This window comes from Hirundo rustica, chromosome 5 (genome assembly GCF_015227805.2).
Source record: "Hirundo rustica isolate bHirRus1 chromosome 5, bHirRus1.pri.v3, whole genome shotgun sequence".
Lineage (NCBI taxonomy): Eukaryota > Metazoa > Chordata > Aves > Passeriformes > Hirundinidae > Hirundo > Hirundo rustica.
In genome coordinates, this window is record NC_053454.1 from 6,359,645 (window position 1) to 6,384,594 (window position 24,950).

The following is a 24,950-nucleotide window of genomic DNA, read 5'->3' on the forward strand; positions in this document are numbered from 1 at the left end:
GAACTCGGAGCATCCCGCATTACCTCGAACATCCCGCATCCTCCCCGCGGCTCCCGCAGGCTGCTGCACCCCGCACCCTGCCGGGTCTGCAGCCTGGAGCCGGCTGCACTCGCCCCTGCTCTCCGATATCGGCGGTCCCGGCAGATTTTATTTCCAGGGAGGGCTGAAATATTTGATTCCGGTTCTAGAGCGGGCGTGAGGAAGCGGGATGCGGCTGCACACTCCCAGGTGGGAGCCAGGAGGGAGCAGGGGAAAGGAGCTGAGCGGGGAGCGAAGCCCGCACACCCCGGCACCCCGGGGACCCTCGGCACTGGCGGGGGCAGCGGTACGGAGGTGCCGAGAGGAAGGGGATGCTCTACTACCTAAAAATCCCCCAGGAAAATATCGGTTTCTTAGAATGCTCCCGAGGGGGAAAAAACCCACCACAACCACTCTCTACCCCCACCCCACCCCCCACCCCCCCCCCCCAAAAAAAAACCCAAAACCAAAAACCACCAAAAAACCAAACCAAACGAAATCCAACCCACCAAAAATTAATGGAAAATTAAATCTCTTTGGCGTGGGCTTTGGAGTCACGCAGGGAGTGAGGAAAACGGGATAACAGCATCCCTGCGGCAGCGGGCTGCGAGCTGCTGGGCCGGTGGAGCCCCCTCGGAGTGCTCACGGCGGTTATAGACTTTTCCTTTGAAAGTAAAAAAAAAAAAAAAATAAAAAAAGTATTATAAAAGACCAGCTTTGATACGATTTTAAAAGTATTCAGCGGAACGGCGATGAAAAGATTATTTTTATTTTTAAAGTTGTGGAATCTCAATGAAAGAGCTGATGTACTAAATTTACATAAATCCGAAATGTCGGACTTCCCATCATCGGAAACATGTTTTGTTTTGTCCGTAATATTGCACAAATCGGCAAAGCCAATTAAGAAAATGCTAACAAGAAAACTAAGAAGGGAAATACCCTCCCTCGTAAAAGAAGAATAAAGTTTATTCGCGTATAAGAAATACGCTCTCAGAATAAACGAAAAGAAAAAGAATGATTGATGCAAGACATCCCTCCGAGCGTCTCATGAGGCAGGCGTTTTCCAGAGGAAACTCGTCTTACAAAGATTCACCCGAAAACCAGGGAGTCGCCACCGCGGAAAGCGCCGTTTCTTTAGAGTTTATTGATTGATTTAAAGTGTTTAGCAAACAAAGTGCTCTCTTTAATCACCCCTTGCTCATTACTCCCTCGTCTTATACATTAATTATAAAGTTTAAACTTTTTTTTTTTTTTTTCCTCGTAACAACCAGAAATATACAGAAATTATTAACGTAAAAAACAGCCCTGCACCCCAGGAGCCGCTCTTGCCGCCCTTACCAGGGCAGGAGCCCCGGCCCCGCTCGGGGGTGGATGGACAGTGATGCCTGTAAAAAATATCCCTGGTCACCGTGACAGGGAGCGGCGCATCTTTGCTTCTGCATTGTCGAGGGACAGGACCGATGGTTCTCCGTCTTACCCTGAGAGTCAAATGGGTACATAATATTTTTTTTTTCATTATTATTATTCTTTTAAAGTCTTTCGCTAGTGGCCAGACCAGAATAAAAACAAAGGCAAATAATATTAATAATAATTATTAAATTAACCAAACCCACATAGCAACGAGGGACGGTGAAAATAAAAATAACGGGTAACGATGATTTACATCTACTTGTATGTACACGGGGGAGGGAGGTTTCTCCCCCTCCTTCCCTCAGCAGCGCAGTCCGGACACATCGCGTACAAAAAGGGTCGTAGAAAGGCCCGAGGGTGTGGGAGCCTCCCGCGGGGTCCCGGGAGCCCCTGGCTCCTTTCACCCCCCCGGGTGGGTCGCAGGAACACGGGGCTGTCCCTTTCCCCCGGTCGCTTCTTGGTTTCACCCCTCGGGTGCGGGGTTCGTGCGGTGAGCGGCCCCAGGGCCCGGCCGGGCGATCCTCGGAGGGGCGGCGGGCACAGCGGGAAGGAGCCGGGAGCGAGGAGGAGGAGGAAGGAGCCTCGGGCTTATAGGTGCGGAGTGTAGAAAGCCGGAGCGCCGTAAGTCTGGGAGCCCAGGACGAAGGGCGAGAGGACGGCGGGGCTGGGCAGGAAGGGCAGCTGGGCGGCGCACACCAAGCCTCCGGCCGGGTGCCCGGCGTAGCTGCCGGGGCCGTGCATGGAGAGCGGGGTTCCCATGGGCGGCGAGTGGCTGAGGGGGCTGAGCCCCCCCGGCAGCGCTCCGCCGCCCAGCCCGGCCCCCGCCCCGCCGCCGCCGCCCCCGCCCGTGGGAGCGCTGGTGTCGGCGCCCGGGTTCTGCTTCTTCCACTTGGTGCGGCGGTTCTGGAACCAGATCTTCACCTGCGTCTCGGTGAGGCTGAGGGACAGCGCCAGGTTGAGGCGCTCGCAGACCGACAGGTACCGCGTGGATTTGAACTTGTTTTCCAGCGCCACCAGCTGCTCGTAGGTGAAGGCTGTCCGCGCCCGCCGGGGCTTGCCCGACTTGGAGTCCGAGCCCGTCCGCTTCCTCTTGGGCTTGGCCTGCGGGCCGGGCTGAGCCCCGACGGGCGCCGGCGGCGGCGGCGGAGGGGGCGCCGGGGGAGGGACGATCCCCGCCTCGGCCGCCTCGGCTCGGAGCGGGCCCGGCTCGGGCTCCCCGGGCGCCGCGGGGCCGGAGCTGCCGCTGCTGCCGCTGCTGCCGCTGGTGCTGCCGCTCTCCTCGCTGCACAGCTCCTCGTCGTCCGGCAGCTCGCTGTCGGGGCTGCGGCTCGGCCGGCTGCTGTAGTCCAGGTCACACTCCTCGGCCTTGTAGAGCTCCCCGTCCTCTGCGGACCAAGCGACAGCCGCTGTTAGGGCTCGCCGCCCGACCCGAACCCCGCCCCGCCCGCCCCCAGCCCCGCCGGTGCTGCCCCCGAGGCGGACGGGCTCTGCCGGCAGCCCTCGCCCCGAGGCTTCGCCCACCCGCTGTCCCCCCTGCTCCTGGGGTGCCCGGGCAGCGGGGCAGCCCCTCCCGCCCCTCCCGGCCCCCTCGGCCCCTCCGCCCGCCGTGGGGATGCGGCCGGGCCGGGCCCCTCGGGTGGGGGCTGCTCCTGCCGCCCTGAGCCGGGGTCGGGTTGGGCAGAAGCGCAGGGGATGGGGCTCGGAACTGCAGCTCTGAGGCCGGGAAGGAGCTGTCCGGCCCGGGCTGGCTGTGCCAGCGCTGCCTCGGCAAGAGCTGGTACCGAGACTTGGCCGGGATAGGGGATGTACCCCCCTTCCCACCAGCGCACCCACCGAACACCCGAGGGCTGGAAAGGCCTTTGGGAAGGCGGCAGGGAGAGTATTCCCGGGGTGCCCGGAGGGCAGCGGGGCGCTGGTAGGGGCGAGGAGCGGCCGGGGAGCAGCCCCTGCCCGGGCCGAGCCTGCCGTGCCTGGGGAGCGGGCGGCGGGGATGTCAAAGTGCCTCTTAACAATTTTAGTGACGGAAATCTCCGAATCGATGGGTGATTTGCTGGGTTTTGCTCTGGCATTTTTAACCCTTCCTGCGTCTGGTTTGACCTCTTGTCACTTCCCGAGATGGAAGTATTAAAGTGGAGTAAATACTTGTATTGATTAGCAGAGCAGATACAAACTTAATTAAACTCATTTTGTGCAATGTACAAACTAGTTAACGGTCATTTAATTTATTTGGGTTTATATTATGCTCCAATTAACGGGTCTCCATCGGAGAACAGGGTAATTATCCGATATTTAAGGCTATTGGACTTGTGCTGACGATTCTGTCATTATGAAGCCTGAAAGCAAATGGCGTTTTCCCGAGAACCGGCTCCTTCCCGTCCTGGCCGGGCCCGGGCTCCTTTGGGGGAGCAAGAGGAGAACCCTTCCCCTCGGGACGGGGTGGGGGAGGCCCCGCGGGCAGGTCGGGGGCACAGGCCCTTGAGGACGGTCCTTTTTCGCCGGTGCTTTCAGACACTCCTAAACTTCCCTCCTCTCACTTCTGCAACGGGGCTGTTGCTCTGGGAACCCCTAATCAAGGACTCCTTTAATTTGGTTAACCGAGATACGCGAATAGGAAATGAATCGCTGCCCTGTCACCCTTATCCCGTCCTCAGTTTGTTGGTTTTAATCCCGGACTCCCTAACTCCCGCATGTAAAATTAGGGGTGGTTTTAAAAGTGTGTTTTGTTCAACGCGCTGATTTCAGATATGGCTGGTTCAGTAGCAGAAATAAGGGCAGAGTATTGTTGTCCTTTACACCCCGAAAATATCCCTTCATAACTTACGGTTCATTAAGAACCCTTTCCAGCTTTCTGTTCAGGTCCGAGCATGAAAAACACGGGTGATCGCCGCCGAACAGAAGAGAACCGGCTCTATTTTCTCCCTGCCAGACCCAATGAGCGCAGACAAGCGTCCTGCAACCTGTAGGACCTGCTAGAAATCTCAGGGCGTAATTTTTTGCAGCAACGATTTATAAAAAGTGCGTGTAGCTGCTCCTGCGGGGCAGACTCGGGGGCTGAGCGCAGCTCCAGCACCCACACACGGACCGGACCGGGAAGCTGCAGCTAGCAGTTTCGGAGTTTAATTTTCCGTCTAGGGGATCCCAGCCGTTGGTCAACTAAATTTTTTTAAGGAAAAAAAAAAAAAAAATTGCAACGCGAATAAGATTTGGCGACGGAGTTGGACGCCGGGCTTGTTAATTTGTTTCTGGAATAGGTTAAAGGGTAATTTAATGGGGAGTTTGAACTGTTGTTTTAAACGTTTAAATAGTTTTACGAGCGGCAAGTGACGAGCGCTGTTTTCTCTCTCCTTTGGCCAGAAAGCCTTTGCATTTTTCGGAGGGGTTGGTACTTTTCTGAACAGAGCTACTTTTCAGAACACTTCCCCTACACTAAGCCACCACTTGAACTAATATTAATTACGATGGGGAAAGAGAAGAATTAAATTTCGTGATTTTTCGAGCAGTCCCAGATCTATTCCTGGCCACTGCCCTAACACCAAGGTGTTGTGACCGAAGGAGTCCTTGTGTGGAGTGTCCGGGGAACTTGTCAGCGGGCGAAGAGCGGCGCGATGCCCCCAAACACGTTTATTTTCAGAGAAGGGATGGAGTTGGATTTCTCTCCTTGTCTGGAGATAGAAGTGTGAGATTAGCGATAAATTAACCTCGTCGGTCTTTCTGGTCGCCCAGATCTATTTAATATGACGAAAGTCAGATGAGTTTAGAGTAATAATTACTCCAGCACCGCACCGCTTTTAAAAATCGCTTTTGAATTCTGTTAGTGCCCCATTCCTGCTTTAGCTTTACAGATGAAAAATGCGTCATGGCTCGGGCTGGAGCAGATTCTAGACCTTTTTCGCTGCCTAATTTTACTTGACAGAGTTCCGCTATGGCGGGGTTGGAAACCTTCGAGTCCTCCTCTCTCTCCCCAGACAGAGAAATTATTTTTTTCCTAAGCCGAGAAGTTTATCCCCTCAGCTCGCTGCCTCTTCTTTCCCCTCTCTGGACATGGAATAACTATAGATATTTTCCACAACGACCGCCTTTTCCCGGAAAGCCTCCGCGATCCCCAGAGTCGCGGTGTTTAGAGGTGAGAAAGTTGGGATATTCGGACCCAGAAAGAAAAAGCAATCTAGAGCTTGGGTCGAATGCAATTCCCGATCAATAGCGAGCCCTAATAAGTGTAATAGGTTTTAATCGAGTAATTATCCGAATTTTGACCCTATAATTTAGATGTTAGGGAAGAGTTTGCAAGGTGCTTGAAAGAGATATGCACAATTCGATAATAGGATATCGATCCAAGCAGTCCTACATGCCACTCTGGGGCGATTTTCCCCATTATCCAGCCTCTTTACGCTGCTAAGCACATTTTACCTTAAATGTAATCGAAGGAATTTAATTGTTTTTCCAGAGATAACCAGCATTTTGTCACAATTAGTCTGATTTGTCCTAAAAAAGCCAAGGGGAGAGAGAAAATTGAATCTGTCGCCCAGAGCAACGGGCGGCAGCGGCGGGGGGAGGACGGGAGAGGGGTCCGAGGCTGGGAAGAGAGACACAAAGTCATAAAAGCTTGGGGGGGCCCAGGCGAGGTGCGGGTACCAAGGGAGGGTTTTCGCAGCCTCGGGGCCGGGGCTCCGGCCGTCCGAAGCCGGAGGAGCCGCTTCCAAGTTTACCTGAGCCGGAGCTCACAGGCAGCGCTGGCCGTCCCTGCGAGGAGGAGGAGGAGGATGGCGGGGTTCCTCCCCACCCCAGCCAGGCCGGCATCCCCGGGCTGATCCTGCTGCTCCAGGGGGCACGAACAGCTCCGGCTGTCCCTCCGAGCTCCTCGGCCACGCGGGGAGCGGAGCCAGGCCTGTCCCGAGAGGATGCGCCCGGCTCCCCTCCTGCCATCCCTCCGCCTAACACGGAATTCCACCTCTCTACATCCAGCAGCAGCAGCGCGGGGCGCGTTTGTCCTTCCCCGGAGCCGGCTGCCCGCAGCGCCCCGGCTGCCAGCGGGGGAAGGATGAGATGTCAAAGCATGCCAGACCCTGTCGGGGGAACTCGGGGCAGCCCCCGGCTCGGAGGGGCTCCGAGCCCCCGGACCTACTTACTGATCAGCTCTGCGGACTTCTTGCACGCGTCGAAATCTTCGGCGAGAGCCTTTTGCTCGGCCAGCTCCGTCCCTGAGTCCTCGGGTTTATCCTCCGCCCCCAGAGCGAACTCGGTCCCCGCCGATTTGTACAAGCCCGCGCAGTGCCGCCGCTTGCTGTTGAACTTGTTAGGGTCCAGGATGTCGAGCACGGAGAAGGAGGTGGTTCTGTGCACCATGGGCAGCGCGGCCACTGCCCCCTCTTGTCCGGGGGTGTTGCTCTGGCTGTCCCCTTGCCTGTCCCGGTTGGCAGGGCAGTAGAGCGGCAGCTCGCCGCCGGCCGAGAGCCGCTGCTCCCCGCGGCCGTCCATCCCTTCCCCGTGGCAGCCGCGGGGCTCCCCGCCGATGCCGGCCGCCGGGGCTGTCACCGCCGCGGCTGCCGCTGCCGGGATGGAGATGTCACCGACCTTGTCTCTGCTCACATTCATGACTCTTCGCAGAGTCCCTCTCGGCTGCAACTTCTCCCCCCTGCCCTCCCCTCTCGCTCTCCCCCTCCTTCCTCCGGCGAAGTTGATCCGGAAACTCCTCCCCGGCTCCGCTCCGGCTCAGGACGAGCCGCTGCCTTCAGCTCCCCGGGGCTGCGCTGGGTCCAGCCGCCGGGATCCTCCGGAGGAGGCAGGGAGTCACAAGGTGATGCTCGGCTCAGAGCCTCCACTCAGCTGCTCCTTCTTCCTTCTCATCATCCTCGCCAGGCTGCCGGGCGCTCCTGCCCGCCCCCCCCCTCGCTCGCACACACAGAGGCAAAGCTGTATCTTATTTATGCATTCATATTTAGCACTGGATTGTAATTGGCTACAAATTAATCCCTTGCCCATAATAGTCTGTAATCTTCATCACTGGAAGAGAGACGCGTTGAAAGTGTGTGCCGGGGGGAGGGGGGCAGAGAGGAGAGAGCGAATGAAGGATGGTGTTGGCTGTGATATACTTGGCTGTCAGCTCTGTTTCAGCACACCTCCACTCATCTGGAAAGCATCTAAATAGCCTTATTTGGAGAAGTGGGAGGAGATGACGCTTTCTTTTAAATAATTGCGGGATCAATATAAAGAAGATATTATACACAAAAACGGGGAACTTAAGGTCTTCCAGCCCTAATAGTGGAGTTAGATGATCAAAAGCGAATTGTGTGTGTGTGTGTGTGTGTGTGTGTGTGGGCTCAGAGGTGTCAGCCCCCAGCACCTGTTTCCCTTCCCTGCTGGGTTTATTAAATTAGAACAAAAGGAGAAAATTGTGGACAGAGGTTTAGCGGTTGGAGCGAGGCTTGTGTCCGCGGACACACACACACACACACACACACACACACACACCCTCACAGGCTTCTTTCTCCTCCTTAGCTAATTAATTACAATTAAATCTCAAATGTAAGTGCCAAGAAAGTGCCAGAAGAAAATTAATACGTTTAAACGGCACAAGACAAAACGCGACGATAAATAAATCCAGAGTAACTGGGAGAAAAGGTCTTTTCCCTTCCATGCAAGGAGTAAAGGTATAACCAGACCTAAGTTACACTTTCGGAAATTACTCTCATATTAAAAACGGTTTTAACTGTAGAAAATTAAGACGTAGGAACAAAATTGTCAGTGAATTATAGAACATGTTTTCCCATCCTCTACCTAATTTTCTTCTCTTTCGTGTATAGTTGTGTGTTCTTTGATCATATCAATTTCATTCTTGTTTTGGACGCTCCATCGCTACTCAGTTTGAATTAGCTGCCAGAGGAAAAAAAAAAAAAAAAAAAAGGTGGGGGGGGGGGACTGTAGGAAAATAAAGAAAGCATAAAAGGAAAATTAGATTTTTTTTTGTCTTTGAGGCTGGTGACACATACAAGGACAGGTCCTTTGCAATTACCGCGGGCAATGATCCTTTAGAAAGCAGAAATTAAAAGTTGGGAGAAATAATGGGTAAAACAATCAGCTTGTAATTTTGGTAGGTCTTGGACATGATTAGTCCATCAGCGGGCTGGACCCAGGGGAGTCCCGCTGAGCCGGAGCCCACAACAGCCCCCGCTCATATATTATACAGCAGCCCTTAGATTTTAATCAGACACCACAACAGTGTCCTTTCTCTTTTATGACTTTATTATGCTTTATCTTTAAATTATAAATCACCTCCTGGGTTGAAATGGTATGTATAATCTCTGATCATGTGTAGGTAATTACCTCTCCCCCTTGTCCTGACCTCACCGAACACACAGCGAGAGCGAAGTTTTAATCTGCGTGTGCACACGCTCACACGAACCCACACTCAGGGGTTTGTTGGTTTGTTTGTTAACAGCTCCTCTTTCCTTCCTCCTCCGGCCGTGCCTCTGGTCCCATCTTTTCTTTCGGATAAATTTTCCTAGCATTACTCCTGCCAGCAGCGTTGGGAATATTATTTATGAAAAGTAGATGGTGGTTTAGGTAGATGCCAGTGACTCGGATGTATGATTCGCCGTCGCACTGCACTGGACTGTACTTGTACTTCTCTCTCTCTCTTTTTTTTTTTTTTTTTTTTTTTTTTTTTGATGGTGGTGGTGGTGATGGTGGGTTGGAATGCCGTTATTTGGGGGTAGTGGTTGTAGGATATTTTTTTTTTTTTTTTTTATTTTATTTTTTTTTTTTATACCCTGGGCCAATGCTTGTCGGGGAAAAAAAAAAAAAAAAAAGAAAAAAAAAATCCTAATTGTAATTGACTCCTGTGCTCGGGCAGGGACCGTCCCCAGGTGTGCCGGACCCGGCGCGGCGACATCAGCACAAATTCACGGGTTAGCGCTGGGTGCTGCGAGCAGAAGGACCCGCATCCCTAGGGAGCAGCCCCGAACACAGGACCCTCCTGTTCGCCCCCACGGCTCTCAGGCGCCACCGGGCACCGACAGCCACATCCCCCCGCCGCCGGGAGCCGAGGGGGTGCGCAGCGATGCTGGGCAGCCACTGCCGGGACCCCCGGTCCTCACGGCGCTTTTGTTTGTTGGCGGTTTAAAGCGAGTGTTATAAAGATGTTCTATTGCTCCTAATCACAATTGATTGTCAATTAGAGCCTCATTTGTGCAATCTCCATCCATCTGCCATCTCTGGTTATCTGCTCACCAGAAAGTTAGCGCTGATTATGGGGCCCTAGATGAGTTGTGACATGTAATATCTCGCCAGTGGTCGGCCCGGGTGACCGGTCCCATCTTCCTCTCTTTCCATTTTCCTTGCAGGATGGACGAGCAACAGCCTCTCCTGACTCGCTCGTCCTGCGGGACCAGCTGAGGGGGTGCTGGGGGTGAGGGGCTGGCAGGGCACCCCCAGACAGGCGGCATGGGCGCCGTGCAGGGCCAGGTCCCCGTATTTTGGGTCCGGATCCCTCGCCCTGCTGAGGAAAGCTCCCACGGAAACGTTTCCTTCTCCGAAACAAATAGGGAATCACACGGAACACCGTCGCGTTTTTACGAGCCTCCCCGCCGCAGAGATGGTTATCTCTGTAGTTAGGCTGAATTATACCTGCGGGGAGGTGATATTTCCAGAGCCTGAAGGCGCCGGTGGCCACAGCATCTCTCGGGAGACGCCACTAGCCCCATGGCCATCACGTGTGCCCCCGGGGTGTCGCATTTGGGGACGGGATCCGATGCCTTGGTTCTGCCAGGGCAGGGCAGGTGGGACCCTGCTGAGGGCTCCTGCTGCCTTAGGTCACTCTTCACACAGGAGGGAGCCAGGCTGGGACCTCTGCGGGCTCCGAGGTGCCCCCTGCTTTTAACTTAATTAGCTAATACCGATTTTTAAATGATATTTCAGCGACTTTTATTTTTTTTTTTTTTTTTTTTTTTAACTGTTCTCCAGTGTTCTCCAGCCATCCCTCTCCCCGTCCCTTGGGGTCTAGAGCTTCGGGTAATTAAGGGCATTTATCGCCGCGGTGAAACAATTTAGCAGCCTTCACTGCGCCGAGAAGGTCACTCCGGTGGCTGCACCAGGCGCGGAGGCTCCGCGTCTCTCCGCGCTCGGCGCTGCCCGCGGGCGGGGGGCTTTCCACGGCCGTGTCTGCCCTCCCTTGGGCTTCTGGGCTTGTCCACATTGTTTCCAAATACAATCGGGCTCCGAGATTCATCTTGCTTTGACCGGGTTACATAATAATAATAATAATAATAATAATAATAGCTTTGCTTCTGGGGCTGCAAGCAGGAGCAGGATCAGTCCCTGAGCCTCGCATGTGGCTCTTGGTCTCATCCTGATTTTGTGCCCCGCGGGTGTCTCCCCGTGCAGGGCAGAACTGAGGACCAGCGGTCACCCCGGGATCCCCGTCTCACCTCCATCCACACACACACCCCCAAGCTAAAATCAGGGAATTAATTAACTCTACCCACGAAGGCAAATGATTTAGGAAGAAAAAAAAAAAGAAAAAAAAAAAATCTGAAGCAGATCTCGCCCTCTATCAATGCGGTGTCAGGTCCTCATAGTAGAAGATTTAAAAGCCCTGGGGATTCCAGGTTAGAGTAGTAATGAGCTTAATTGAGGTTAATGCTTCCTGCACAGCTCCTTGATTATTAAATTAATATTATCACACACATGAATCATAATTAGAAGTTTAAATAATGCTCTAGGGGAATCCTCGGAGGATCTATTAAACAGTTCCCTTCCCTGTGTGCGGCTCCCTCCCCGCTCCGCGGCAGCCCGAGGGCAGCCGGGGATGGGCGCCGCTGCAGGGGGGCGGAGGGGGGAGATGTCCCCGAGTGTCACCGCGGGACAGCGAGAGGGCAGCGCACTCACGGGTCCCTCCTCGCCCTTCAAGCCTCAGCCCGCTGGATCCCCGTTTAACCAGCCGCTCCTCCCCGCCCCTCGCCTCCTAATTTGGGCGCTTATCTCCCAGCGCCCGGGGGTTTATATAAAATACTAATAAAGTGCCTTCTTGTCACTTATCGCGGCCGGGATCGGCTCTGCAGGGGCTTTTTTTTTCTGCACACCTCGCGAAAGCCGATCCGTTTTGCTGGCTGGAGGTGCCGCCGAGAGCATCCCCGGGCCGCCCGCCGGGATGCGGGGCAGGGAGGGGGGGTGAGAGGGGACATGGCCCCTCCTTGCCCCGGTACCAACCCGGGCTGCGGCTCCAGGCCCTGGCACGGCCGTGACACGCGTGGGAAGCAGCCGAGGATGGGGAAGTCTTTCCTGGCTGGGGGAGCGCCCTCGATCCCGGCCCCATCTCCCGAGCCGGGTGCCTCAGCACCGGGGAGCCACACGTGCTGCGAGGACAAGCGGCTCGATTGTCATTAGTGTATTATTATTATTATTATTATTATTACTACTACTGTTTCTATGGGAAGATTGAAAAAGGGGGAGAAGCAGTGGCGGAGGGGGCACGCACAGCCCCTCTGCATCGTGGGGGCCGTACACGTAAATAGAAAAATAAAATATAAGAGAAATCAGATGGCCGGCGTACATGCAGCTCTCTCCTGCTCTCTCTTTCTCTTTCTATTTATTTTCCTCTCTGTTGCTGAAACATATTGAAGGGGGAGAAAAAGGAAACATTAAGATCAACTGTGAGCCTTGCCGACGGTTTAACGATTTCAAATGAGCTCTGACTCTGGTGAAAATCTGACAATTACCCATCAGGATGGCAGATGATGGTTAAAATTACCAGAAATCAATATTCTCACCGGGTGTCCCAGCCTGATAAGAGAGACCAAGACAATGTTGACTATTAAAGTCGACAGCTTGAGATATTACACTATTAGTTATGCTATTTTTAATAATCTATAATATTTGGGCTATAATTAATTAATTATACGGGTCAGATAATATCTGGGGCTGGAATGAGGTCTGAAGGGTCTATTAAGGTTGGTAATGAGAAAGGAGAAATCTAATCTAAGGACGAGGAGCCGTGAAGTAACAAATATACAACAGACTTCAGATAGAGCGAGAGGGAAGGAGAAGGGCTATTGCAGACTCAGTGCACACACCTCTGCTCTGCTCATCTCCCAGCCAGGTGCTGCCCCTGATAGCATCTCCCCTTGCTCCTTTATGCACTTCCACTGCTCCTGGAAGAGGTCTGGCTCTCACTGGGATGCCACAGTTCCTGGGAAGCCAGGGAAGGGAAAAGATTGGATGTGTATTAAGGAATTAATGCTAGAAAATAGGGGAAAGAAAATCATCCTAAATAAACCCCAAGAAGTCATCTGTATCCATCCTGCTCCTGGCCCTAGGTGCAAATTCCTCCTGTTATTGGGATGTGGGGACACTTTGGGTGGTTCAAGAAGTTCAACCCTCCTTTCAAATAATGCTCTGCCCCCGCTCACAGGTGGGGTTTGACATTGTCCCTGGCATCTAAACAGCCTTCAAGCAGTGGCTTTAGATGTATCCCTACATCCCAATGGCACTAATGGCACATGCATGTGTGTGTAAACATCAATGTCTGTGAATAGATTATATAGGGAAACAACATTATGTATGGATGGTTTTTTCTATAGATACAAATGTTTATATATGAATGTACACAAAATAAACATGAGGAAGAATAAAAACTGACTGCATTGTAATGCACATATATAAATACATCTATTTCTCTATCTCAAAGATATTCACTTCTCTGCAAATGAACTTCAAGGCAGACCCTGTCCATTATAAACTCACTCCTTGCTCAGCGTTACTAACCAATATTCTAGGTGTGACACTCAGGGCTTTACCTATTTTACATCGATTATAAAAGCTGCTCCTTCTACTGCTATGATAATCCTTTTTCTAGGGGTGTGTTATTTTTCATATTAGTTCTACCCTTATTAGTTACAGGAGGATGTGTTGAACAACATCCTTTTGTACAGAGTGATGAAACCTACATTTTCTAGTTATGCTTAGATTGGCCAGGGTACTAATCCTTTCTTTTCCCGAGTAACATCTTAATTCCATAATTTTTCAATAGGCCTCTCCTGTCATACTTTTCTCAGCACTCTATTTATAAGATAGTACTTGTTGAGAACTGGAAACCGCTGAAGTATTTAAAAAACCTCTTGCAATAGCAGACATCTTTCTGGGACAACTCTTATAGTTGGATATAGGATTTGTTCCTTCCCCAGTTATCTCTGCTGTCAGCTGAAACCCAAAGCCAAGTCTGCCCTGCTCTATGTTTCCTTTGCATCCAACATGGATATTTCCCTCCTCTTCCTCAGCCAGTGCCGAACCAAGGCAGTTATAGGTGCCAACCAAAGGCAAAACTGAGAAGCTTCTAGATGGACATGGGAAACAATTTCTGCAGACACTGCTCACAGCATCTCAGGCAGGAGCAGCCCTGAGGGTGAATGAAGGTCCTTACTCAGCAGGTGAGGAGGAAGGGAGAAAAAGAAATCCTGTTTCTTTCATTATTTCCTATGTAATAGGAGTAAATTAACAAGAAGACTGAAATGGTTCACTGCTAATGTTTATAGAAGAGGTAAGCAATGCTGCCAGGACTTAGCAGTCATGATGGGTTTGTGGAAATGTCTCGAGCTTTTGTCAATGGCTGTGTAATTTTCAAACACTGCCAGAGATTGGGAAGTGTGAGCGTGTGTGGGGCAGTTGGAGGAGGCTGGCACTGAGTCTCCAAGTGTTTCAGGTCAGGAGCAGGGCAAGAAGCCAAAGCAGCAGCCTAACAACTTAATTGCTTGATAGGATAAGCCTGGTGAATTCAATGACAACTGCCACATCCCTAATTTGCCCATATTGACGGGTTGCTCGTGTTGCCGATACTCTGAGCTACAGAAAATGGTGCCGGGGTCTTTCCATAGTAAGGTCCCAGTTTTCTGACCAAGTTCTGCAACATCCCAGGATTCTCCCATCTGCTGCAGAACTTCACTGGTGTCCCCAAAGCACTGCTTGTGGTGACGCTTGTTTTAAAAGGGACACAGCAGGCCCGTAGGTAGTTCATATAGTTATGAATTGAATCGCTCTTGTCAAAGACAACCTCAGATGGGTGAGCAGCACCTGTCTCTTGTGATTTTATTTAGAAATGCAGGTGATAAAGATATGAGACACACTGAGAAGAAAAGGATTACCCTTTTAGATCTAATCTAGAGAGTTAAGTCAAGGGGCAGCCCTACAAAGTGCTGCAAATTAGGCTGGCTGTGTCAGCTGATTTACACAGGAGGGGGCTGAATGCAAAATTGCCTGATGCTTTTATTGTGAGACCTCGTTGATATTTGAAATCCTGCTCCTGTCAGTACTGAGAAACTTCCTGTATATTCAGGCAAGAGTGTTGAAGGCACTACCTAAAGTGCTTTTGTAACTGGGTTGGAGTGGTTTAAAACATGCCTGGCATGCAGTTACTCCTCTCTTAACGCTATGGTCCCAGGTGAGTGGTGGTGATTCACTATTCAGTTCCATACTGGGGAGGAGGGAATGAAATTTTTTAGGCTGCCTAAATGTAGATTGAAAGCATGTCCTCTTATTTATAGCCAAACCAAGTGGGTATATTGAAGCATTTTGCAACCATTTTCTCTGCATTTAGAACAGATGCAAAAAACCCCCCTGCATTAGGTAAGAAACAATGGAGTTGCTGTGCTGTACAGAATTGTTTCTTAATTTAGACATTTGAATGCCAAGTGCAGGTTAGGACTCCCATTTTATCTGTATATTCAACATAAAAACTTGGATTTAAACTCTCAGCCAGGAACCTTGGAGTCTGAATCAAATTGATTCATAGTTTATTAATTTAAATTAAGAGCTGTAATATTCTCCAAGCAGTTGGATTGATTGCTGGAGAAGATCCAAACAATGTTGGCTGATGTGTATATGCTGGGAAAATTACTGTAAACCTGACACACAGTATCTGCATTGTCAGTCTTACAGGATGAAAAGTTTGTGGAATCCATTGGTCAGGAATCCTAAAAGGGAAGAAAAAACACCATAAAGCATAGTAAGTCAGTGGCTGATAATAATGTGACATTTGTTATTTACCTTTTTTAGTATCAGTGGGGCATCAGTTTCTGAAGATTAAGGAAAACCAGGGAAAAGATTTGTAAAAAAGCTGTAAAACTAACAGCTTGAAGTTCAAAGTAGTAAAGAATCCAGTCCTGTCCCTCCATGCTAAAAAAAAACCCAGAGTAGTTAAAAGAGTAATATTTATTGTACTTTGTAGTGAATCAACAATACCCAGAACACTAAAAACAAGTGTCAGCCAGTACAGTAATTGCAGCTACAGAAATAACAAACAGAACTATATTCTTAGCTATTTATAACTGAACTGCACTGGGCTTTGCTTAGAAAATAGCATCATTCTGTAAATGATATCACTCTCCACTAAGCAGAGCTGTGTGTCAAACCTGGAGTCCTTGCTCCAGTTTAACATCTGTTCAGGGAAAGCAGCACTTGCTCATGTTTTTATCACTGGATGATGGGAATATAACTACAGCTGTATATATAACATTGCTTTGATAAGCATATCAAAAATTGAAGGAGAAGAAATCATAAATTGATATATAAGTTTGTCTGTAACAATAGTTCTTTCCCATAAATAATATAACTCCCTTTTTCTGGCTATTGAAACAACTGCAGACAAAGACAAGAAGAATAATCTGCACCTGCAGCTGAACAAGGAATGGGAACAAAATTCCCAGCTGTCAGATTCTCACAATAAACTTAGCATGGAAAGCACATCAGAATAGATGGGGATGGGAAAGTTTCCCCAAATTACAAAGTTTATGCTTCAATTCTGCTGCCCAGAAGTTAAAGTCCAAAAGTTGTCTATTCCACCTGTCTAGGCTGTCACCTTAATTATGGCATAGAAGAAAATGTTTCCATGGGACATTTCATTCCACTAGTATCTAAGGGACACAGAAAAATCCTGCAGGTGATAACAAGCACCACTGCTCCTGCCTTTTCAGGCAGGGAAACCAGTCCAGGTTCCTGGTTGCAGCTTGTCATTTAAACACACAAGTACACGCAGGCATTTCCCAAGTGTTTTGCGAGACTGAGTGAAGAGCAGAAGGATTTTTGAAATTGATGTTTCTGACGTGTTCTTTTTGCCTTAGTCCTACTTTTATTTCCAAATTGTAAAGATGATGAGTTTGTACCAGATACATGTTCCTCTTAGTGAGCTATCAGTTGTGTCCTACACCCCGATTTTAAGCCTCACTGAAACCAAGAAGAATCTTGGTGTTAGTTGACACAGGCTCAGTTCAAAGGCTGTTTCACTCACATCTCCATTTAATTTTTAAGCGAATCAATTGCTGTAAAGCTGATGACACATGTATCTTTATTAGACTGACCCAGTTATCAGTATAGGTTCACTTTGTACCCCCTTGGGTTGCCAAACACAATCTGTTTGACTGATGTCAGGCCCATTCCTGTGCATGATCATTCTTCCAGCAGTCAATACCCAGGTTTTTTAAGTTATCGACCAGACAGCTATTGGATGAGGCAGGGCCACATGGCCTACTGACCCAAAATACTGTAACAAAAGTGGTGAAGATATGAAATCAATGACTTTATTGAAACAAATATCTGAGCTGACACTTCCTGCAGAAGGATTAAACGAGGAAGGCTGTTGTGGAAATGGGTCAAGCTGCACATGGCTGATGCATGTAGGAATTCAGTCAGGTTAATGGGAATTCACATGTGAGGGAAGGAAGAAAAGAAGCAGCATTCGGTCCAGTGTCAGGGTGTGCTGGGCTCCACAAGGCTGTGCAGTCCAGCCAAAGGACACGCACAAAGGCCAGAGGGACCAGGATGTACCTGGAATGACATTGCTGATGACACTCTGTTTCTCCCCAGGTCCTTGAATAGCTCCATCAGCTGCACTGAGGGGCTGCCACTGTGTGTTTGCAGTGGAGCACTGCCTGCCCTGGGCTGGCTTTCAAGGCAAAGTGTTTCTCATCTCTTTCCATCGCTGACTTTGGGGAGGGGTTGTAGGTTCTCGGTGATGCACAAGTTCTGGCAGCCCCTGGGGAGCTAGGGGTGTACGGATATATTCTGTATGCACCTGTATTGTTCTTGCATTCAAAAGTGTTTGCACGGCTTCACAAGGATGGAGAAGCACTGCTAAACCCATACCCCATGCATATGCACATGCTTTATTTATTTGGTTAGTGTTTCAGATTTCATGGGTATTTTAAACTAACTAGCATAGCCTTGTCATCATTAACATGTGCTCAGTGGTTATGGTGCTTCTACAGTGTTGCTTTTTATCCTAAATGCTTGGGAAAAACCTCAGCCTTTTAGGTGAATCCAAGCATTTCTCAAAGCAGAACGTGTATAAAATCAGCACCTGTTAATGTATAAAATCTCTGCCGTCCCTTACTGTGGAGTTGCAAGGAAAATAATTTAATAAAATAAGTTACTTTATTTTCTCAAAAATAACATTTTTGCTTGATTGTGAAACTGAGCAAAAAGAAAGAGTGAAGAAAAGCTCAATAAACAGCCATTTTATTACTGTTGCTAGAAATAAAATAAGGGTAAGGGAGACTTGGCTACTGTTTTATTGTAGCTGTGAATTCACTTCTTTCCTTTAAGTGTCTGTCACATTAGTAGAAAAATACAGATCACTCTGAAGTGTGTACACTGGCAGTGACTATGCCCATTTTTCATTTTAAATAACTTTCAGCTGGTTTTCCCTTTCCACAGTTGGAGGTGGCAGGCTGGGATAGGAAGGGGTGCAAAATGAAAGCAGCATGTTTTCGTGGGCTTCGGGTGAGAATTTGGTACAAGTGGCTTTGCTCAGTTCTTACTGTAATACATTCTCAGTTTAATTGAGGGAGTTAAAATGAAAAGAATTAGCTTGAATATGTGTGCTTTATATAATCCTGTCACAATATGTTAAATGTAATAACAAACCAAATTATTCCCAAATCGCTTCTCACTATTGAATGTGTATTTTGTGAACTGAAATGAATTAACTATGAAGCCACTTTGCATCAGTGTTTTTGTATGTCAAACATTTGACTCTACCACAATGCTGAAATGATGGCTTGTAAGTCATCCCTAGTAGATATATGCAAGTTTAGCTGGATTAGTTGAGAATTAAACTTTAAAATGGGCTTGTGAAATAATTTTTAATAAAAAATATGTTTACACCATAAACAATAATAAGGTTTTACTTAATACATGTATTTGAGAGATGAGCTTGAAAAATGCCTAGTCATAGGAGACATGTAGGAATTAGGATAGAAATTAACTCAGTAGTAAAATCCAAACAGGAGTTAAGTTCCTCCAAGGCACGGTACGTGTTTGCTGCTCATATATGACAGCCCTGTAGCACTTGCTGTTAAATTAACCAGGTGCACTGGCAGCCCTGAAATCCCCTGGGCTGCACCCAAACCACCGTGGGCAGCAGGGCAAGGAGGGGATTGTGCCCTTCTCCTCCCCTTTTGTGAGATCCCCCCTGCAGAGCTGCATCCAGCTCTGGGCTCCTCACACAGGAATGATATCCACCCGCTGGAGCCAGCCCAGAAGAGACCACCAAGGTGACGAGAGGTATGGAGCACCTCTCCTACGAGGAAAAGCTGAGAGTATTGGGCTGCTAAGGCTGGAGAAGAGAAAGCTTCAGGGGGACCTAATTGTGGCCTTCCAGGACCTGAAGAAAGCCTAGGAAAGATGGAGAGGGACATTTTTACAAGAGCAGGTGGTGACAGGACAAGGGGGAATGGCTTCCAACTGAGAGAGAATAGGTTTAGATTAGATATTAGGGAAAAAAAAAAATACCTTGAGGATGGTGAGGCACAGGAACTAGCTGCTTAGCTGCTCAGAGAGGTTGTGGATACCCCACCCCTGGCAGTGTTCAAGGCTGGATGGGGCTTGGAGCAACCTGGTCTAATGGAAGATGTCCCTGCCCATGGCAAGGGAACTAGGTGGTCATTAAATGTCCCTTCCAACACAAACCATTTTATTGCTCAAAACACTACCAACTGTAATGAAAAGCAACATAAAATGACAAAAAATGGACTTTAAAGTTATATTAAAATATCAAATAACATAAATAATATTATGGTAGTGACTATCCCTGTAATGAGTAGTCAGGGAGGGAACATGCAGCCATAGCATTTGTCTTTTTATGTAGAGATTCACCTTCATGAGATGTCTTACTGTAGCTTCTTCAGAACTTGACTGTGAGCTGGTGTATTTTGTAGCACAATCCATATCTTTCCATATTCTCTGTCTCTGTGTGGAAATGTTTCTGTAATTCACCACAGTTCAGTAATCACAACTCTGTGTTTCTTGGCTGGTTCTGGCTCCTACATTTCTTTGGATTTATGGGTTATATTGCTTTGGATTTACAGAAAAAAACCCTATGTTCTGGTGTTACAAATACAGTTTTTCTAAAAGACAGTCAACAGCTCTCAGCCACAGCCCACTATTCTTTAGAAACTCATCCTCTTTATTATTTCAAAGCAATGAAAGCAAGACAGTTATTAAATTACTTTTTTTTTTTTTTTTTTTTTTTTTTTTTTTTTTTTTTTTGAGTCTTTTGTATGACACTTTCTGTGAAAAAATGGTCCCTGGATTTTAGGGCTTGATTAAAGGCTGTATTTGAGAATGGCACCTGAGTTCTTCCTTAAAGCAGCAGTTCCTTCCAAGAGTTACCAACCCTCAGAAGAAGAGCATGGAATGTCAACCTTATTTTTGACCTGAGGTTTTTTTTCCTCAGGTCCAGCTAGCGACCCAGGTTTTGTTTTTCTCCATTAGACTAAACTGATCTCTGGCATCTGACAGTTTCCTTCAACTTTACTTTCATGGCATATTTTATATGGAATTATTGCTTCTGAATGTTATCTGGCTGTTTTCTACAGTAAGTTGGTGACAGAAACCCTGATGCTTTAGTATTGTTATAGTAATGGGGATCTGGCATGGCATGGCACAGACCTCTCCATAAATAAGTGTATATACATAAACACTTCTATTTCTTCGAAGTCTTTCTGTGACAATATGACATTTTCCTCATGTGTGTTTCTAGGTTTTGGTGTATTTGAGCCTAGATTAATATCCCTGCTCTTCTTCTTTCCCCCACTGTAGCTTCTGACAAACTTTGGTCCAGAAGTTTCGTCTCAGGCTGCTGGTGGGAAGCCCTCACGGGAACTGAACTTTGTTGAAGGGCTATCAGAATTAAATTATTTATAATGAGCATGCCTGACAATTAGGTAATGCAAACCACTGGCTGGGAGTGTGAAATGAATACATTATATTCAAAAAAGGGGAGGAAGTCGTGATGTTTGTGCAGCAGGCACTGTTTGCCAAACCACAGTATTTACATTCGGTACCTATTTCGCTTAAATGTTTATACCTTAAGAGATATTTTCTCAAGATTGAGAGAGTGCCTGATATAATAGCAGGTAATCTGTGCTGAACCTGAGCATCAACTGATTACCAGGCTTGCCTGAATTACTATATGCTATTACAGTATTTTAGGAACCTGTAATATACACCATTACTTTCTCTTGTGAAAGTCCTTAGACTGACTTGCCGTTGCCATTTTTCCCTCTCTGGCAAATAAATATCATAGTGAATCCAATACAATCAGCAGAGTGTAACCAGAGTGTATGAATTTTTTTGCACAGATAATTAAAGCCCAATGTTCTCCACTGTAACAATTACAAGTACTTGAGAAAACAGTGACAAGGTCATCCCGTGAATGCAGCCATCAATCAGGGAATTCACTGCCTTAATAAAACAATAACTCACTTGTTTAGAAACCAATGCACAAAGGAAGTGACAACAAAATTGTTTCCTTGGACATATGTTCCCTTAACCACATAAATGTGGAGCAATAGCACACATAGTGCGTTTAGCTAATTAAGACCAATTTCTCCTATCTGCCCCGGGTACCTTAAGTTGTGACTAAATCTCTTTGTTGGAACAGAAAAGGCCACTTGGATTGTGTGTGCACATGTGAAGGAATCTCTCTTTTCCTTTGGGAATGATGTGGTGGCAAATGTCCCCTATGGACAGCCCAGGCCAGTGTTTGCTGTGCTTCCCCAGCAGCACCCACAGCACTCGGGTAAAGAGAGATGTGACTCCAGCATCACACAGTTGCACACAATTGATGCTCAGGCATGGCCTTGGATTAGAAAGGGAGGCTTTTGAGCTTTTCCAGTGCCATGGTCTGGGATGAGGATCTGCCTTTCTGTAATCTGAATAGACTGTGGCCAGTGGGTCATGCTGGGTGATGTATGACAGGGTCCCATCACAGGGACTTGTATCCTGGGCTTTTCCTTGCCCTGGCTCAGTGTAGGCACTTCAGCTGCATCTCTCCTGCCCTTGAAGCAAACTCCCTGGGGCTGTCAATAGTGCCTGGGTCTGCACTGGAAGGATACTCAAGAAGTGCAGAACATCTTAGAAGTGAAGCTTAAAAAAACTAGCTGAGTACCATATTACTCATTTGGGAGTAGACTGATCCACAGGCTAATGGGTCTGTTGAAGGGTAAATAGTGTACAGGTAAAGGGAACATCCATTTTTCTATTGATGGAGGTTGCTGACTGAAACTGAACTGCTTTTCAAAACAGTATCAGTAAGAGTTGTCTCCTGATAGCCATGTCTTGGCAATGGTGGAACGTAGCATTCCTGTACAGAACTTTTTAATTTGTAAGCTTACTTTTGAAATCATTGTTCATTTTGGGAAGCGGGTATCACGTCATATGCAATAGAAACAGGGGAAAATACAATGAAATGTTCAATTTGAGCCAAAGCACTTGTGAGGTGCGGCTCACAGCGTGCATGGTAATCAGTTAATAATACATAGTTCTCACCTTTACTTCCCACATTTCAGCCTTGACCTTGCCCAGAACTGGAGAATTTTCTCATTGACTTCCTTGCCAGGGATCAGGCTGAGAGTTTGCTGTTAGAAAATCTCACAAACTTCCACTGTTTGAGTGCAGGCTAAAAAGTGGAGAATGTGATTGTGAAAAGGAAGTCTGGTTTCTTTTATCTAACTATTGTAGAATTAATTGATGTTTTTAATTTATTTTTGTGAATGTAATTATGAACTGATCTCTCAGAGACTGAAAGCTGCTTTTATGTTATATACCAGTAGCTACAAAGGTAATTTTGCAGGCTTCTGTGTTTAATCATTTGCATTTATTCTCATTACTGCATACGTATGGCAGAACTGAAGTGCAGAACTGTATTTCTAAGGCAACAGTAATTTTTTCAGACACTAATTAAGCCTATTAGAAGTACTGATCTTCTCACACTCACATTCACAGAATAAAGGTATCAAAGCAGCAATTTGATGTGTTGGATGAGAAATTACTAATTTTTTTCACAGTTTTATGTCATGCATTTGCAATATGTCTTCTTGAACTACTCAGGGCCAAATTCAATGAGCTTCTCCTGGGACTGGCCATGGTGAATTTGAAGAGGGGCACAGAGAGCCGTGGCTGTAGTGATGGTACATGACCTTGGCTTTACAAGCTTTCCTCAGCTCCACAGACCCCTGGAGTCCTGTGCTTGTTCCAGGCACTCTTACCTCACCCTCATGGCTGTGTGAGAATTCTTTCCCCTACAGAAGCCACTAAATGGTTCAAGAAATGTTTTAACTCTCTTTTTGGGGAGCCTTACACAGCCAAGAGCTGCTGACTTTGCGAGGTCCATCAAAAACACAGATTTGCAGTGCACGGTGAGGGTAGCTGTAGGTGCTGGTGTCCTGTTCCCGGAGGCTCTCCTAGCCCTGAAGAACTGGAATGTCACTAATAGGCCACTGTTATTTTTTGGCGAGCCGCTGAACTGCTGGCTATGTCTATATTTAGTGGTGGTGTAACTTAAATCAGAGCCCTGATGTTATTAACAGCGTCGTGAACGCCTAATTGGATTTGAGAAACACACTCAGGGCCAGCCTCTCTTCTCAGTTACACCTGGGCAGCTCTGCTAGGACAGATGGGTTTGTCTTCTGGTTTCCAGAGATGAGTTTTGTCATTCACCTCCAAGTAAACACAGATTTAAAAAAATGCACTGTTAGGGTTATTTGGGGGAGAGTAGTGGGAACTGTGGCCTGTGGAGTAGAGTTATGCATCCGAAACGTAAGCTTGTAGGATAATTCAGGTTAGAAGGGATCTGGTGAAGTCTCTAGACCCACCTCCTGATCAGAGCAAGATCATATCTGGCCAGTTTGCTCACAGCTTTATCCAGCCTTATTTTGAAAACTTCCAAGGATGGAGGCACATCCTCTGTGGGTAACTGTTCCCTTGCTTGACTGTAAAAAAGTTCCTGATGATTTTCAGTTTATCTTGTCTCCTCTTGTGACTCTTATCTCTTATCCTCCCACTATAAAATTCGATAAAGTATGTGGCTCCATCATTTCGATGACCTCCTCCTGGCACCAAGCCTTTAATTCACACCAATGACAGCTGGGGGTCACATCTAGGCTTTTTCTCCCACAAAAGGCTGGATATGAACCATATGATCTTTCAAGGTCCCTTCCAGCCTGGGCTGTTCAATGACTGTTTAATTGACTGTTTATTGTGTTAATTTTCTTTTGCAAGTTCTTTCAAGCTAGCAGGTGCCCCTCTTCCCTAGTTTAGTCCAACCTTCTCCAGTTCAAAGTGATTCCTTTCCAAAAGTCCTGTTCAAGGTCAGGCAGAACTACTGTGCAGGTGGAGAGCTGCTTCCAAGCAGGACTGGGAAACTCCAGAAGGGGTATTTCCAGTTTTCCTGTGTATGTTTTTCCTATAGGGTGTCTCCAAGGCATATTGGGGCTTGTCTAAGTATCCCAAGCACACACGATTCTGGAAGATTTTGACGTGATCTTCCCCAGCTGAAACTGGAGCGAGAGCTTGGGGATGAAGGTCTCAGTTTAGCAAAACCTTTAAGATGCTTGAAATTGTTTTGCAGGGTAGGAATAGGTTGAAGTATCCTCTTTAAGGCAAAACCTGCATTTAAATACTTCACCAGCCTGTGCTCTAAACCCATGGACTGTGAATGTGCAGGCTGTGTCATAATGTGGTTTTTTGCAATGTTATATATGAAAAGAGAAAAGAATTACTGGTTGGTAAATTTAGATCATTGTTATTAGAACAGACCCCCTTGCAGGTAGTTTCATTTTGTTATAAAAGTGTCAACTCTTTATAGAGATAAGAGCATCAATCTGTTTATGACTTTTTCTGTGACAAATATAGCAAGAATTTCTCGCTATCTTGACAATTAGTGATCTTTTTTGTCCTGAAGTTCAGTTATGCTGACCTCCCTGTCACAACCCTGACTATATTTCCAAAGTGTGTTTTCTCTTGTCACAGGAGAAATCTGTAGCACAGAAACAGAACCAGCTTTCCACAATTCATGGGGAAAAAAAAAAAGTAAAAAAAAAAATTTCTGTTACTGTGACAGAACAGATACTGTATAGAAAGAATTGCTTACAGATACAATGTAAGTTAATTATATCTTTTCCAAAGTATATTGAAAAATTCTTGTTAATGACTGAAATGAAATACTTATGATTACAGGAAATGAAATTACTTACAACATT

The 24,950-nt window shown here is 47.5% G+C and overlaps 1 protein-coding gene and 1 long non-coding RNA gene across 3 annotated transcripts; one reads left to right on the forward strand and one right to left on the reverse strand.

Moving 5' to 3' along the window:
- Positions 1-1,023: 1,023 nt before the first annotated feature.
- Positions 1,024-7,020, reverse strand: NKX1-1 (NK1 homeobox 1). Its single transcript, XM_040064139.2, has 2 exons — positions 6,555-7,020; positions 1,024-2,813 (listed from the first exon to the last, which is right to left on the reverse strand). The coding sequence occupies exons 1-2, from the start codon at positions 7,018-7,020 to the stop codon at positions 2,017-2,019; spliced, it is 1,263 nt and encodes a 420-aa protein (XP_039920073.1). The 3' UTR covers positions 1,024-2,016.
- A 7,687-nt stretch (positions 7,021-14,707) lies between these two features.
- LOC120753218 (uncharacterized) lies at positions 14,708-18,530 on the forward strand. 2 transcript variants are annotated; one of them, XR_005701020.1, is made up of 3 exons: positions 14,708-14,854; positions 15,344-15,422; positions 17,275-18,530. It is a non-coding gene; the product is annotated as an uncharacterized LOC120753218 (long non-coding RNA). The 2 variants fall into 2 exon arrangements; XR_005701019.1 differs by having other exon boundaries at positions 15,344-15,418.
- The last annotated feature ends 6,420 nt before the right edge of the window (positions 18,531-24,950 follow it).